Below are 18,791 nucleotides of genomic sequence, written 5' to 3'. Positions count from 1 at the left end.
ATGGGAAAGTGATGTAAGCCTTACGCATCCCCCCCCCCCCATATGAGAAGTAGTAGGGAAACAACTGCTGGTGTAATCTCTATTGGTTTCGATGAATCTTTTGGGAGCCAGTGGAGTGCCTTCTGAACTACGGTTTCAGCTATTCGGAAGCGCTGACTCTTCTGAATCTTATCACGGATTCCCGAATTCTTGGTTAGGTACCGTAGTATGGAAAAAAAGGTGAAATGCATCTGTAATTAAAAATAAATTGATCCATTAGCCGAGGTGTCAAGTTCATGCAATTAATGGGAATAATCGTTTTTGACTAGGGCTGTCCTTGCTGCCGGTAGAATTGGCTCGTGTATTACGTAAGCACGATGGGGGTGAGGGGGGGGGGGGGGGTTTCTTACTTGGTGATTGTATAAAATAATAAAAAAGCCCTTTATTCTCTGGCCTTTTTAACTTACATGCTATTCTTATAAAATAGTTTCTTAACGTACCTTCTGCACGTAGCGAAATAATAAATTTGCGTCAGCAGTAGTTATTTCCTTTTAACACATATTACACACACATTGTCTATGCTTGAAAACGAAATGCATTTCAAGGATTCCTACAAACAATTACTTTTGAGAGCTTTGCTTACTTTTTCTGACAAGAAGAGGGGGGGGGGGATTATTATAGAAAATCTGCTTACGTAATAATTCAATAGCCCCAATACGTGAGAGTCTAGCTCACCCAGGTTTAGTGGTTACTCATATAGACTAAATTCAAAACGTAAATTAATGAATAAAGCTTTTTATAAATTTGACGATTATTTATTGGCTTGGCTGGCTTTTTCACTCTTTTGTAGAAAAATTTTAAAATGTATGTTCTTCTATAGATTCATTCATCTTGACAGTGCGAAAAATAAAAATCACACATTTTCCTAATTTGAATTTGGAATCTTCTTTAAAATTTAAACTTTTAATGATACCAAAACCAGCCAGCTACAAGTAGTATAGCCAAAGAGATTTTATTAGACATAGACATAGACTTAACATTTATTAGATAAAAAAAATTAGAGATTGACATTTTTTTAAAGATTTGGGTACGTTTTAAGTGTGATGCGTGTGTGCAGTGGTTGTAATTGGCTCAGCATTATCCTGAGGAGCAGAGTTGTTCCACAGCGCTGGTCATTTTTCCAGAGACCACAGCAGCTAGATTGCAGCAAAAAATAATAAGCATGTAATTATACTTATACATAGTAGGAACAAATAATAATAGTAGTAAAAGTTGTTAATAAATAATACATTTTGTGAATCATACATCATAGACCTTCGCATTACAATTCTAAGGGAGTTGGGACGTGTCTACGTAGGTTAATTGGGGACCGAGAAATTAAAAAAAAATTGTGACAACCCTAACCAAACAAGAGCCCACATCTGACAAAAGCCAAGTCCGCCCGAGCGAAAGTAATGACACAACATTTGCTCGGACTTTCTAACAATAAAGACTCGCTCTAGGAATAGACTCGATTAAAAAAAAAGCACAGACTAGGGTTAGAGGATAAAAAAAAAAACATGTGTGTGTACTTACGTAGAAGTTAGAACAAGATGAAAATCTTTTTAATTTTTTTATTATTTGCCTTATTCTGTTTATAGAAAAAAGGTGTTTAATACATTGAAAGTTTTATTATAACGCATTATCTAGTTTATTATATAGTAGACATTTTTTATTTTAAAATGTTGATGCTAACTTCAGGGTGTCGTTTTTTTGTGACGGTGAGCGGGTGTCGGTTTTCTGTGACGGTGTGCGCGCGCATCGTAAAAATTTCCCCACATCATTTTTCGTTTCTAGTATAACTTCAAAAACCATAAGTACTCACTCAAGAAAAACATAAATGCACAGACTAGGTTTATGGTAAGATTTTTTTAAAAGATGCCGGCCGCATCGTATGGCGTGCGTCAATTATCACCAATTCAATACCAAATTTGCAGTCACGCAAACGGTCACTTGACATTTGTTATAACAATCAATCCAATGATTGGCCTATTATAGAGGAATTTCTTGGTTTCTTGGTTGGTTGTGTTGGAAACGTTTTTTTTTAATTGTAGAAATACTTTAAATATTCAAAGTCAAAGTCAAAAATCATTTATTCATATAGTTAACACAATGTACACTTATGACCGTCAGAAAAATAAATATACATTAAATACTTCTAATTTTACATTTACGTTATATTTATTATACATGTAGAATACCGCCGTCCATGCACACTCAATGGCAAAGAGTTCGCGAATGCGTTGTCGTCCTTTTAAAGGTACTTGAAGCTGGTACGCGCCAAAATGATGAATTGATGTTAATTGACAAAATATATTTACGAAAGCTAGCATACATGCACTTTAAAATTAAATTCAACTCCAACAATCATATATACAAGAAAAGCATTTTTTTAATCAAAAAAACCAGTTGTATAAATATTAAAATTCTTTCGTCTATGATCAAAAAATTAAGTGAACAATTTCTAACAACGACGCCTAGGATGTCCAAATGCCTTTCCTGCCCACAAAAGCTCAAAACTAGACAACAAGATTAGCGCGCCATTTGCGGTGAACAACGAAACGTCAAAGTTTCGAAAATGGATTCCCGCGCGACTCGCAATCTGCCGACGCTGACCATAGACAAAATATTCCTGATTCGGAATCTTTTTGATAGATAACGTATTTAAATTATAAGTCTATTTGACATAAGTACTATAGACAAAATCAAACTCCAAAACTGGCCACAGGCGATTAAAAATAAATGTAACACTTTGAATATGGAATAGTGATTTGAATAACTTCTCACACAACAGAAAGTGTTTTTCCTTCCAGTATTTACACATTAAAGTAAATGCCGAGATTTTTATAATAAACTCATACACCCGACAGACGTTGTCCTGTCTTAACTATGAATATTAATTTCGAATTGGTATAATTAGCTAAAAATGCTTTATGATAACATTCTTTGTTTGTTTTTCTGGCGTATGTATATAGTTTTGTTGGTATTCCGACATATAACTGGCCATGTGAAAAACATGGATCTTCAAGATTAATGCCACAAACAATTATCGACTGTAATTATTTTATTTATATAATAACTCCGATCGAAGCATTTGTTTTAAACGATATTAAGGTTTCTTACATCGTCTTTGACGACATTTGCAGCATTCAATGTTATGTCAAACGCCATAAGGTTACGTAAATAAATTTGCTATAGTAACAAAAGTATTCTTAAATTTTCTACGATGTTTTCTATTATATTATATATTATAAGAACCTTTTCCTGACGATAACAAACACAACAAAAAAGATTTAGCGAAATCGGTCCAGCCGTTCACGCCTGATGCCGTGACCAAGGGAAATGGGGATTCACTTTTATATTAATACTAGCTGACCCCACAGACTTCGTTCTGTCAAAAATATTTGAAATGTAGCAGTTTTTTGTTCCCTTGGTTCTGCCATCACCCTGATGATAGGCCGATGTGTGAGGTTCAGCTCGGGTGACCAAAGTATCTTCGCTTCCACGAACTTTGGCCACTCTTCTGTGACCCACTAAATAACCCCGACTGGGATGTCTGCTAGAGGGCTTCAAACTAAGAGGGCTTCAACTAACCCTTATTGGAAAATAATCTAAAAGGATAGTTGGAACCTAAAAGTGACAAATATTTAAAAATTGTGTCCCTCATTGATATATTTTCCTATTAGTATGTATTCAAATAATTCTGCTCAGATATTAAATTAATAATTCAAAAATTAAATCCTTTTTTTAACGCGATTTGTTTGAGTGAGTGCTTGTAATGTAATATGAACTTTATTGGATAGCAATAAAGTTCAAATTGACTCTACATTTTATTTACAAAACGTTTGTATGGGAAAAAGAAAAGGGCTGTTTTAGGGTTTTCCCGGAAATTATTCGATTTTTTCTCGCCGTAAAAACCATCCTTAGACTTCAACGAACATTTAAAAAAAAATTTGTACAATTGGTCCAGACGTTATAGAGTTATGCTTACCAACACATTTTGAGATTCATTTTTATATTATAGATAGATAAAACTTAAAAACTGCTTTAACTGAATAATATTTTATCTATCACAGGCGCTAATTCAAGATTTAAGGCCTGGTGTCAGAATAAGTATCGCAATACCGCGAGGAAACATTTTTCATTTAATTTTCAGTTTATCGATTTTTTATTATTATTACTATATAGGTTAATAATATTGTTAATACTGTATTGTATATTTTAGTAGATTACACTAAGGTAGATTTTTTTTCTTCGCATATCAGTCTTGCTTAGCGAAGACATCTTGCAGTGGCGGATTTACATATTGTCAAGGCAGACAATTGACAATTGCCATGCGCGCGCACACCGTCACAAAAAACCGACACCCTGACGTTAGCTATAGACAAATTTTTTTTTTTTGAAGTTATACTTTTGGCGAGTAAGGGGAAAAATGATTAGAGTAAATTTTTACGATGCGCGCGCGCTTCGTCACAGAAAACCGACTTCCTGAAGTTAGCTATAGACAAAATTTTAGTTTCTTTGAAGTTATACTTTTGACGCGTTATGGGAAAATGATTAGAGTAAATTATTACGATGCGCGCGCACACCGTCTCAGAAAACCGACCCCCGCTAACCGTCACAGGAAACCGACACCCTGAAGTTAGCATAATCAACATTTTAAAATAAAAAATATCTTAACATTATTATAGAAATATTTTTTTGCTATATTTAAATAAACTTTATTTAACTTGATAATGCCATATAAACATTCAATGTATCAAATACCTTTTTTCTATTGTCAGTTTCGTCTTTTCTACAAACGTAGAATAAATCAAAAGATAAAATTTTTAAAAATATCTTTATCTTGTTACTCCAAAGTTATACACAAACCATACAGCTTGCAGCCTGCAACCAATAGGACTGCCATGTATAAGCAAGAGGAAAATTTTCTGCAATTTCGCTCTTATTTATACAAAGTGTGAGCTGAGGGCGCAGAGTTCGATGACTGGTAGGAGAGCGAACGAGCTCTCTTACTCTAGAAAGGACGTTCGTTACAGCAAATGTACAGTGACAAGGACGAATCATCGGCAAATAGTGTTGCAGTAAATCATCAGAAAACGTCAACATCTGTTTGATTTCTAAAAGGTAGCAAAAATACGACCCCAAATCCGCCGCTGCCACTCCAGCTTCCTCAGTCTGCTGGTCCACTAATCGTGACTGAAACAGCAGCTCTGTAAAACATGAAGAAATGCGATTTATTTCTAAAAAATATCAAAAATATTGTGAGCTGTGAGCACCCAAAACTCACATCAGGCACAGAAGTCCACTTATCAATTAAAATGAGACCTTAGTATAATATAGGGTTATAGCTAATCAATTTCTCATCTCCTTTTTTATAATAATGGCTATACCACAAAAGATTCGGCCATTCACTTCGAACAAGCAAAAAAACCGGTGACACTGGCACCTAAAATAGCGCTGCATAATTTACTCAAACTATTTATTATGTTTCCAAGAAATACAGTATCATATACAATTCGCCATTAGTATTCCTTGAATCAAGACGTCCTGATGAGGTCATCTAAATGGATGATGCAGTTCCTCGCAGTGTCAGGAATTGAGGAGGAAATTATTACGTTATTTTTTTTATAGAACAGGAGGGCTCATGTGAGGTTAAGAGATACACTCTCAATGCTACTTCTTTTCTTGGACCCTAAGTCGAATTGGTTGGACATCAGCGGGCAGGTTCCACTAGCGGTTGACGTGCTGGAAGTCTTCTTTTTGGTTTTTTTTTTTTATTTAAGTCGCCAGTGGTAATATTTATCCTCCTGTCACGAGACTTAACACATTTAGGCCAATATAATCAGAGAACGTTTTATTACAACTGATCGTTATTCAAGGCACTTTCCTTTGCAAACTGTGGAATTGACTCCCGGTGGTTGAAAACGAGCTCCAACTATTCAAAAGAGTGTACACTTTCAAATGCAGGCAACGCACACAGGCGTCGTTGGGCTGCGATGACTGCACTTTATGGCCCTTTGCATCTCTATTATATAAAACAAAAATAATAATATCGACTGGCACTATGCAGTTATCTTGATTGTATTTGAATCAGAAGGTATAGGCCCTATAATCACTCATAAATAGTATTTATAATCTTCTTAAATAGACTCTTAAAAGTCAATTATTGACTGGCTTAGCAATGAAAAGATTCATAGACAATATAGTATTTACAACAACATATTGTTTACATGTTTGTTGCCAATGATAATTTCAATTAATTACATCTTTGACATTGATAAGATCATTTGTTTATGTCAGTCTATTATCTATAAACGCAAACAATCTAATTTGATCGTTGAGAGTGATCCATGCGGAATTTGGTCTTTAAAAATGGCCTTCTTATTTCAATATATCGAGAATATTTTCACGTTTCTCCCAATAGAAGAATTTCAATCTAATTTTTATAGAACAAACGGCAAACGGGTAGGAGGCTCGCGAGTGCGTTGCCGGCCTTTCAATTGGTACGCTCTTTTCTTGAAGGACCCTAAGTGGAATTATTTCGGTAATACTTCAGTGGGCAGCCTTGAAAAACGCTCAGTCATGGAAAATCATAATTTTTGTTCCAAATATTTTTTTTTAATTAATGCCTTTTTCCCATGTGCACATAGACACTCTGATTGCGAGAGTCTCTGTGAGAAACTCTTTTTTGATGGACCCAAAGAGGAATTTGTTCGAAAATACTTTAGCAGCCAGACTTTAGAATCTCACAGTTGTGGAACGACGGACGTCAAGGTGATATGGATGGTATTTTGTATTCTGCCTTGACATCTGATGATGAAACTCAGCTGCAGGAATTCATTCGAACAACTGCTCTGAACACTGAACGTAAATGCCGTAGACAATGACAAGAGACAAAACAGACTCCACATGCCTACGCAACGCCAAGGGTTCAAGCCGCTTCGAAAGAGACGGGGATATTTTTTACATTTTTAAAGTGAAACTTCTTTATCGGCGCTGAAAAAAATTACCGTCACATTTTTCGGTTACGCGTCACATTTTTCCGTTACGCGCTAGCTTTTTCTTGTTCCTACCACGGTTGATTCGAAGCCATGAACAAAATTATATAATAACGACAATTAATGAAATTCTGTAATAACCTTATTAATATATGACATATAACCTGATAATGAAAGCCTTTTATTAAACTTTATCTAATTTATCTTTATTTAACCAATTTCTGTAAAGTTGCATATAGTAGATCATTTTTCGAAAAAAAAGTTCCACTTCTTACGTACTTACTAGTACACGCACACATTTCATTTTGACATGACTCTATATCCAAAGAGTAACACAGTGAAATTTATTGATGAGGTCGCAAAAATACTTGCCAACACGTTATCCATACATCTACGCGCGCAATGAGTATATCAACACGTCCTCGTGTGTTTGAAAGTAAAAAAATATCGCAGCATTTTACCGCTTCTCAAACGGTGCCAAATTTTTTGTCTATGATTCAATGACAGCGTAGACTGCGTCCAATTGATATTCGACACAGATAAGCCTCACGAACAAAGAGTATTTTTTTAAAAATTCTATTTGAAAACTACCTTCTACGTATTGAAGATTTATCTATTTGAAACTTAAAAGATAATTTATATGTCAAATCAATGGCGCTACAACCTTTTGAGTTCTGGGCCTCAGATTTGTGTATCTACTTCATGTTTCAAAGACAACTAGGACCCGACTTTTTGGGTCCAAGGCAAGCCGGTTTCCTCACGATGTTTTTCTTCGTACGAGCCAATGTTAAATGCGCACATTAAAACACTAGGCCGACACTGCTCATATCATTGAATTAAGTACATTAATATAGTAATAAATCTTATATTAAACATAACTAAAACTTAATATTTTAAAGAAAAGAGAAACCGTTATGAAGCTTCCCACTTCTTGAAATATTTCCTCTTGGGCAAGATGGAAATTGTCTTCATAAATTCTATTGTAAAAATTGACGAATTACGCAAATAATTCGTGTACAAGGCTTATGAAACAATTGTGAATATCTTGTCACATACGGGGGACGAGATAGATAAATTATAATTTATTTTTATCTAAACAAACATTATTATGTCAATAATGATTGTCAAGATGGCGTGTAGGTGTTGAGCGTCACTTAAGATTAAGTGCATGCGATGGCGTGTCTAAGTTGACAAAGTTGTATAGTTTTGGTAAATTGAAAATTACAAAATGTGTATAATACATACTGAACTGTGAAATAGCTAATTCGGCAGTTACGAACCATCCTAAACCTGCTTTTTTTCTGGAGAGACCCAACTACGGGTGTCTTCGACTTGCCTGGCTTAAGCTTTTTGACCGTGGTTTTCCATTTTTCTACTATTTCTTATTTTATTTTGACAGATTCGTTCATGTGACGTTTCTGGACGCTTTAATCTATTAGACACATATTGATTACTTAATTAGTAATTTCTTTCTAGAAAATTATTCCAAAATCAAAGATATAATAATAATCCTGGACGTTACAACTCTTGATAATAACTATGTTTTATTGAAACTTTCAGTTATACACCCATACCTACTTCTTCAGGCCCCTCCCCCCCTTGACAATCGGCAACGCCCTTGAATGATATTCGTAATCCAACAAATATTTTATCTTAAAGATCCATTAGGAATGAACGGACTGTTGAACAGAACTGAACAGTGACTATATCTTATTAAATTCCTTATATTTATATTTTATTGCATTGCTCCAAACACTGGACCGATTTGAAAAATTCTTTTGCTATTAGAATCCTACATTATGCCTGATAGGCTGTACAATATCAACAAGAAAGTTAGGATATTTATGAAAACTTCGAGAATGTCTGAAAGAGTCCAGCAATGGATAATAACAAAGTAGATGTACTATAGACACATACATATAGAAGACATATACTTAGTCTGGCCATAAATACTGTTACAATTGAAAATTAAGAAAACATTACATTTGAATTTAGAAACTGTCATTTTTCATTGAGTTTTCTCATTTTGGCGCCAATACATTGTACAATATTATGCGATATTAAAATGGCGTGTGGTGATAAAGAGAATTCGAATCGCTGTGATTGCATTACACAAAGTAGGTATGGAGCCAAATGCAATTTTTAAAACTCTACATACGCTTGGTATTAGTAAAATCTTTGTATACCGGGCTATTAATAGGTACATTAAGACCTCCTGTGTTTGTGACAGAAAAAGTTCTGGCCGTCCACGTAGTGTTCGTACGAAAAAGGTGGTCAAAGCAGTAAGGGAAAGAATTCAAAGAAATCGTGTCTGGAAGTAATAAATTATCTCGAGAGATAACCTAGAACCATGTCTCGTATTTTAAAAGATAACTTAGGACTTGTAGCCTATAAGAGACGTACTAGTCATTTCTTAACTGATAATTTAAAGACAAACACTGGTAAAATCGAAACAACTACTGAAGCTGCACGCAAAGGCAGATCACATTATTTTTTTTTACAATTGAGCAACAATTGACAACCAAAATTATCGTATTTATGCTCAAAGCTCTAAAGAAGCATTCCAATCAATCAACAGACTGCAACGTCGGCACTCCCCGATTTCAGTAATTGTTTAATGGGGTAGCAGCTATGAAGAAGTGACTGAGCCATACTTTTGTGAAAAACCTATAAAAACATCGCCACAAGTGTATCAAGATACCATTCTTGAGAAGGTAGTGAAGCCCCTTAACAACACCATGTTCAATAACCAAGAATGGTCCTTCCAGCAAGACTCGGCGCCGGGTTATAAAACTTAATCTACGCAGTCTCGATTGGAAACGTACGTTTCGGACTTCATCAGAGCTGAAGACTGGCCGTGATCTAGTCCCGGTCTTAATTCGCTGGATTATGATTTATGGTCAGTTTTGGAGAGCACGGCTTGCTCTCAACGCTATGAAAATGAGTCTCTAAAACAATCCGTACGATTGGCAGTGAAGAATTTTCCCATGGAAAGGGTGGGTGCTTCTATCGATACCTGGCTTCAATGTTTAAAGGACTGTATTGCAGCCAATGGAGACCACTTCGAATAAGCTTTTATGTTTTAAATATGTAATAAATGTTATTTGCAATAGTTCCAGTATTTACGGCATGACCCTTATTATATATGGCAAATTATGTTGTTCAGCCCAAAACTACAAAGGCTGGACCAATTGGAGTATTTTAATATTTTTTTATAAAGAGAAAATTTTAAAATATTTAGCACTTAGGTTGTTACTTCGGAACAATGATCAGTGGCATAGCAAGAAGTCCTTCAAGAAGAGAGCGTACCAATTCTTCAAAGGCCGGTAACTTGTGACACATATTGACATGATAGTGTCCTAATATTTTATTCCTTAAACTTATTCCGTACCGACTCCCTTGGGAAAACACAACAAATACCCGCATTTAATTGCAAATATATTCCCACAGGTAGCTTTACAGTTCTCAAATTAAGGGCGTAGAATGAGAGGAACTGGCAATAAACTCTCCGTCGGAGCAGTCTCTAGAATTATACAAAACATCTCTAACTTAAAAAATGTAATAAAACTTTAAAATCGACCCGATTATAAAAAAACTATAGAATTTGACGCCGCACTCAATCGAAGATTTATTATCGAATCACCGCGTACAAATTTATTTTGACACTTCCACAGACTATTCATTGGAAATGGTATCTTATAGTCCCGTAATAAAACCTTTTTGGATTTAAAAAGAAATCTTTGCCGGCGTCTGTGAACCATTTTGATTCTTTCGAATGATAAATTAGTTCTTAATTCAAATTGATTTTTTATGTAATGAGATATGTTTCTTTTTTTTTTTTTAAATTCAACTTCCGGGAAGCCTTTAGTCTTTAGCCCATCCCACCTTTATATTACTACCGCCATTTTGTATCTTGAATAAAATACTTTTTCAGAGGTTTTATAATCTTCACCTTGTTCTATATAATAATGTCACTATATACACTGAGACTTATCCGAGTTTTTTAAGCCTATTTGTTGCCGAAAATCAAACCCTGGACTTAATAAAACAACGTTGAACAAATGCACTCAAAGTTCAACCGCAAGCCAGTCTGATCTTTATTGCACGCGGGCCGATTGTGGTATTGCCGAGACTTAATTCAATACGTATACTGATATATATTACTGAATAACAAACAATTACACTAAAAAATACCCAGTATGGTATACATAATAATAGGTTGGGGAAAAAGTTTCTTCTCATTTTAAAAATAAATAAAAAGCACACATTTTCCTAATTTGAATTTGGAATCTTCTTTAAAATTTAAACTTTTAATGATACCGAAACCAGCCAGTTACAAATAGTAAAGCCAAAGAGATTTTATTACAAGTTCATACTATAATGCGAAAATACTTTTTCCCTAACCTAATACAATTAAACTAAACATTTATTCAGGATGGAATACATAATATTTACCTACATACAATACATAATATAAAAAAAAAACTGGTGGTACCTTTTTTAGGTCTGGGCCTCAGATTTGATGATCATTTGTATATCGTATAGGCAAGTAGGTGATCAGCCTCCTGTGCCTGACACACGCCGTCGACTTTTTTGCGTCTAAGGCAAGCTGGTTCCTCACGATGTTTTCCGTCACCGTTCGAGCTGATATTAAATGCGCACATAGAAAGAAAATCCATTGGTGCACAGCCAGGATCGAACCTTCGACCTCAGAGACGAGAGTCGCACGCTGAAGCCACTAGGCCAACATTGCTCTTATACTAGTACCGGTTGATTTCTGTTATACTTGTCCTTGGACATAGGCCTCCTCTAAGGGCTTCCACTCTTTTCTGATTCTAGCTTTACGCATCCACATAGGGCCAGCACATCATCTTCCCATCTTTTTATGTGTCTTCCTCGTTTTTTTTTTTTGTCATAGCGAGGAATCCATCCAGGCACACCGTCACAAAACACCGAAACCCTGAAGTTAGCATTCAACATTTTCAGTTTTTTCTATTGCTGTGTGTGTGTCTTGTTACGCCAAAGAAGTATATCTTCTAAAGATCTTTTATTCGCTTGTGTACTGTAACTAGATGACCATAAAAACGTATTACCAAAAATGATGGATTTTAATATACAGTGCTGTCTCGTGTCTGAATCTCACCCTTAATTCCCTTAAAAAGTTTATTAATGTATCAATAACGTACAAAAATAAACCCCTAATTGAAATTAGTATTATGTTGCATTTGTTTGGGGACATCATGCATTCCCTTAGGATGATATAATATAATGGATGAAACTCAAATGTATTGCTGAATGTATTTTAAGACAAGATTTAGAGTTTGAAATTTTATTTGAAAACAAGTATTATAGTATTGTCTTTAACATAGCTTTTACATAGCATTGAAAGAAAACAATTTTTTAACCGGATTAAAGCTTTTTGTATTATTATAAACTTATAATTAGTTAACATAATTTTAAATTTAAATTTTTGCGACGTTTCATATATTATTCGTTTTATAATAAAAAATCTTCGAATGACAGGCCAAAACTAGCGTCGTTTCCACAGACTAACAAGCATATTAAATGAAACATTAGTTAACATATATTAGATTATAAATAATCTAAGAAATATAATTATTTATTTACATGAAGGTTAGGTACATATGAAATTGACGTTTTGTCTTACTGGCCTATTTTTAATGAGTTACTACGAGTTTAATAATACTATGTGCGTATTTAACATTCGGTCGAACGGTGAAGGAAAAGATCGTGAGGATACCAGTTTTCCTTAGGCCCCAAAAGTCGTGTGATGAGCAGAAACCTGATCACCTACTTGCCTATTAGATTGACATGAAACAAATCAGAAATCTGTATTAAGTATAAATATTTAAGTGTCTATAAGAGTTAGAAGTTTGGTTTGACTTTCGAACGTATTCAATAGATGGCGCTTTATACAGATAGAACGCGCTTGCGTTTTAATTGAAAGCACCAATAATATGTTTGGAACAAGGTGTATGTGGCAAATCGGTTTAGTAGTTTTTGAAATTTTTGGTTACATCACCACAGTTATTACGTAACTTTGTCGATGTATTTTATTTATGACACCTAAATTATATTATCTGCATAAACTTTAAGCTATCTTATAGTAGTTTTAGCTATTATATTCTTATAAAAAACATTTATATGAAACATATACTTAAGAATCTTGCCGGTGGTACTAAGGAACCATCTGTAGGAGATGGGATCAACAGCCTGTTGTGGGTTGGAACCCCAATTGTGCTCTAAATAAATGAACGCGAAATGAGTGCACAGCGTAAACATATATAATACAGATTATATTTACAGAAATATTTATTAAGACCCTTGTGCATGCACGGGGGAGTCACTCATATTCACTTAATGTAGAATTAAATCATATAATCTAATTATCTTTCATGGGGGATGACAAATTCGCTTCTATTTAGGGTGATTTTTACGACAGTACAAATTATTAAGTACTAATGTGGTTTCTCTTGCGTAAATACCGATGTCGTGTTAGTGGAACGTCTACTAAGTCGGACTATAGATATATTTTTGAAGTGAAACTTCTTTATTGGCGTTGGAAAAATTACCGTCACATTTTTTGGTTACGCGTCACATTTTTAGGTTACGCGTCACATTTTTAGGTTACGCGTCACATTTTGAAGTGGAACTTCTTTATTGGCGTTGGAAAAATTACCGTCACATTTTTGGGTTACGCATCACATGTTGAAGTGAATTTTTTTATCGGCGGTGGAAAAAAATTACCGTCACATTTTTGAGTTACGTGCCATCTTGTTCTTGTCCCTACCACGGTTGATTTGAAGCCATTAATAACAAAAATATATAATAACGATAACAACGATATTAATAATTCTATTACAATTAATAAAATTCTGTAATAATCTTAGTAGTAATAAGGTAAAATGAAATAATTGTATTATTTATATTCGTGTCTGATAATAAAAGCCTTTTGTTAAACTTTATCTAGTTTAACTTTATTTAGCCAATTTATGTAAAGTTGCATATAGTAGATAATTTTTAGACTAATAAGGTCATATTGAAGTTTCTTTTCTTACGTGTGTACACTAGTACACGCACACATTTTTATTGTTAATTGTAGGTTAGGAGAATTGTAAATACTGTTTCTTTAAAGCATATATAAACTATATGATAGACCCATTCCTACTATGTACCACCACCGCTATGTGGAACCAGCTGCCCACTGAAGAATTTCCGAACCAATTCGACTTAAAGTCCTTCAAGAGTAGCTCTACTTACTCTACTTATTTTTAAAAAGCTAGCTTTCTGGCATTAAAAGTTAAAAGATGTTCATAATATAAAAAATACGACCTAGGTTAGTGTAAAGCTCAAAGCTATAAATGACGCGATAATCAAAAAGAAAGTTTAGTTTGGAACGGGTTTAATTATAATTCTAATAATTGTGCAATGACTAAACATGATATGGGCGTGACTTAATAAAAGACATTCCTGTGTAGTATGAGTTTTGTCGTTTGGACATACGTTACGATACTCGAATGGAGAAAGATAATTGGAATAAGCTCGAGAAGGCCTTTACCAGTAAATTCCAATCAATGGTGAAGGAACTTAATTTAAGTTCTGACTGTTTATGACCTTTTTTACCATAGAGATACAATTCAAAGTTTTTCATGTAACGTTATGGCGTTTGACAGAATGCGTGCTGCAAATATCGTCAAAGAGGATGTAAGAAACCTTAATATCGTTTAAAACAAATGCTTCGATCGGAGTTATTATATAAATAAAATAATTACAGTCGCTAATTGTTTTTGGCATTAATCTTGGAAACCCATATTTTTCTCATGTCCAGTTATATGTCGCAATACCAACAAAACTATTTACATACGCCAGAAACACAAACAAAGAATGTTATCATAAAGCATTTTTAGTTAATTATACCAATTTGAAATCAATATTCATAGTTAAGACAGGACAACGTCTGTCGGGTCCGCTAGGTCTTGATAAATATAGAAGCAGAACGTAGGAGTACCTAATAAACACTATATAGAACTGAAGGCAACCGCGCAAGATGACTCTCAATGCTAAGAGAGCTCGCGTTGCAGGCCTTTTAAGTATTGGTACACTCGAACATGATCCAATACTGCGACAATAATGATAATACGAATTATCGTTACGACAACGTTTCACACTATATTTCTAATAGAAACGTAACCTACATATTCATATATAAATCTTTTTTGTTACAGAAACGGGCTAAAACTCCGTCAGATGACAGATGGCGGCCATCTTATACAAATTATTTACACTCCAAATGGCGCGATTCAAGATTGTGAATACATCACAGATGCAAAGACAACAAGAAACTTTTTAAAAACACTACGTAGAGAATTGAAACTGGCATTGGACGAGGAGGCATTCAGAATAACTGAAAAAAGAAAAAATGTAACGGAAGACGAACGGTTTTACCGCCATTTTGGCAACATGACGTTTCGACTTTTGACAGAGGGCGAAATGCCGCCGCCTGACATCGCGTCTTGGTTGGATTATGACAGATTAAAAATGGAATGTTTTGAGCGGCACGAGGAGTTAAAATACATGATGGAAAATAAAAACAAATACTCGGAACCGTCCCTAGCGAGGTAATGAAAATGTTTGTATTTGTCTAAACCCATTGATTTCTTCCGCATTGTGACTAATTTCACATCGCTTTTCATGTGACCGCCAACTTTTATGTCTCTTTATCTTCTGGAATATCTCAGATATCTTCAACTTATAAAATGTAGGACAATTTATGTTTAAACCTTAAAATTTCATTCTACTTTAAGGTAAACATTTTCTCGCTAAAAGAAATTAAATGACAAGTCTACCGCAAAAACCAACCGACAACCTTAATAAGCGGAAAAGTAAGTTGTACAACTATTTTATGGCAATACAGCATGAGATTTCAAATCTAATCTATGACTATGGGATTTACTATCTGTATCATTTGGCATATCTCTATGGTTGAAATTGACGAATCTACATTTCATTTATATATAAACTTATATGAAGATTTCGAGTTCATTCAATGTTAAATGATAAACATATATTTTAAATATTTCACTTTGCATAAAAACATAATCTGTCAAGCATGGCCTTCATCATGGGTTCAAAAATTTCACGAAAAAGGGCTTCTCAAATCCACAATTTATTCACGTACATGTAGTAAAGTTATGTCCGATGTTTCCATTAAAAAAAATGTTTGAGATACCCTTATGTCATCCGTCAAATTGACATTCATCGCACGTTCCCGCCATTTTAATCATAGACAAATGACAGGTCACGGCGCTCATTTCGGGAGAATTTTATAATGCCCGGGACGAAATGGTGCGGGGCTGGTCAATTAGCTAAGACCTACAACGAATTGGGCCAAGATAGGAACGAGGACCGATGCTGTAGGGCCCACGATAACTGTCGAGTCAACATAGGAGCGTTTAAAAGAAGATTTGGATTGTTCAACTATAGGCCGTATACCATTTCACACTGCAAATGTGATAGGAGGTTAGTTTTTTAATATATGGGTTTTGGGTATTTGGGTTTGGTTTGTGGGTTACCTGTTTAGTTGACTCGATCTAGTTTTGACAGTTGACAGCTCAATCACAGTTGCGGGAATTGGTGACAATTGACATTGAAGTGTTTGTTTTGGGAACCGCTTTTGCTGTATATTATGCTGGTAAACTCTGGGGTTCAACGGCCATTTTGTCCGTTTTCGTGTTCATTTTTGGGTTATATATATTATTTTATCTCAGAAGGAATAATGAGCATATTGAAATTCATATAAAAAGAAGACTTACCCCCAGTAAGTCTGTGGGCACGACAGTGGGTACGATCAGTAGTTCGTAGCATTTTCGATCCTCTATAACTTCCTTTTGGATAAAACGAGAATCAGTTACCAAGCAGTCGTTGCATAAACACAGTATTTGTCATAGTGACAGCTGTCATTTTTTGACATGTCTGATGACAAACTTGTGTTAATTTGTGTTAACTAATTAATATATTACGGTTATTAATTCAAATTCGACAATTGTCATCCTTCATTGACTTTCTTGACACGGATTAAGGAGTCACTACGTGTTTATAGTTAGCAAACCTCGCCTTACCTTGTACACACTTAATAATGATTAATAATAAATCCTTATTCATTTCTTGAAACATTAATCCATCTTTACAAAATATACACACACTTAACATAGTATTGTCTTTTGTTAACACCTGGGATCCAATAATATCCAAATTAAAACCCCAAGACAAAGAATCCGCGAAAATAGAGGACACCGTGAGTCATGTCTGCAAAACCCGTCATCTTTTAGTCGATACCAACTCCGGGGAAATAAATACAGATAACACAACTTTCTCTACAGCTGTGATACTTTTTGACATTCAACACCTTTTGTCTTCAGTCACCGTGACCACGCACGCTGTAAAGCACGCGAAATGTTAAATTTTTTAATAATAACACATAGCTTCAATCCGGTTAAAAAGTGTTTTCTACACACTTAACATTTTTTTCATGGTCCTCATATAGTGTACATGCCTTTTCCATTTGGCTCCATCATGTCGAGCATTGTCTCAAACTTCTCCACCTACTTCTAAGATCGTCACCCCACCGTGCATGAGAGCCTGTCTTTATTTACGCTGGTAGTCTTTTCCACCTTGTTACCGTCTTTATCCATTTGCCACTGTTCATGCGAGTGGCCCATCCATTTCTACACTTATAATAATCAAGAAATCTCTATCATTGTGTCCAAATTGTTAGACCACTTATAGCAAAATTCTACAAGAGAATAAAAGACTGTGTTCACTTGTGCTTAGGCATGCAACAGTGTGAATCATGAAGCGATTCTGAGCTAAGGGAAACACTTACAAACTTGATTCATGACAGGAATATGGTTGTGACAAAATTGATCTTACTGGGACTGTGTTGTGTGTTATCAAAGTATTCATCTCGTTAAGTATTTCGTTAAAGGGATTGTCGTTAATTATTTTTAAATAAACATACATATAGGATCCTTGATAATTAATAATATTTATTTAAATTACTATTATTCGTGATTAACTGGAAACAGAACTGTCACTGAAACTCAAAATAACTTTATTCATATAGGTTACCTTTTTTTTTAATGAGGGGATTGCATTTTCGCATGGACTGTGGGATTCGCTCTAAAAGCCCTACCTACTAAACCCCACTCACCCATCACGTAATTTTTGGGGTAACTTGGGGTTGCGTTAGCATTCTACCAAGAGTCATATAGGTAACCTAGTACACTTATGAACGTCAACAGAAAAGACGAGTTCGCGAGTACAAGAGAACAAGAAGAACTGGGAGAAACTCTCCGCCACTCTTTTAATCGGGTTTTGAGTCATACAAATTGTTTGAACTGGAGCAAATTAATCCCAAGGATTATAGTATAAATAATCGTCAAATTTATAAAAATCTTTATTGATTAATTTACGTTTAACAAAAGCTTTGAATTTGTTTAGTGATAATTCAGAGAATTGCGCTTGGGAGTTTGTTGTAAAACTGAATACAATTTCCATATAAGGAGTGGTTTATCTTCTGGTGCCTGGTTGGTCATACACTCAAATTAGTTGTGTTTTGAGCATTATTCACCAATAGTCACCATTTGTTTTAAAACTGAAAATACAGACTATTAATGACAATAACTTCGCTCGGACGATTTAAAAGTGACAAAAAAATCATTCTAAAGTATTTAAATTAAACATACAAAGTAT

General features: G+C 34.7%; 1 protein-coding gene across 5 annotated transcripts in view; it reads left to right on the top strand.

Moving 5' to 3' along the window:
- The window catches only part of LOC123718062, a 69,683-nt gene that overhangs the window by 26,331 nt on the left and 24,561 nt on the right, over positions 1-18,791 (top strand). For 3 of the 5 annotated variants that reach the window (XM_045674442.1, XM_045674439.1, XM_045674440.1), the window contains exons 3-4: positions 15,266-15,658; positions 16,338-16,559. In XM_045674442.1, coding sequence (XP_045530398.1) covers positions 15,266-15,658; positions 16,338-16,559 — 615 coding nt within the window. The remainder of the gene's footprint in view (positions 1-15,265; positions 15,659-16,337; positions 16,560-18,791) is intronic. The other 2 variants (XM_045674443.1, XM_045674441.1) reach the window with 1 other exon arrangement.

Source organism: Pieris brassicae, chromosome 14 (genome assembly GCF_905147105.1).
Source record: "Pieris brassicae chromosome 14, ilPieBrab1.1, whole genome shotgun sequence".
Taxonomy (NCBI): Eukaryota; Metazoa; Arthropoda; class Insecta; order Lepidoptera; family Pieridae; genus Pieris; species Pieris brassicae.
The sequence above is the reverse complement of the archived record's forward strand: the minus strand, read 5'-3'. Positions and strand labels throughout refer to the sequence as shown.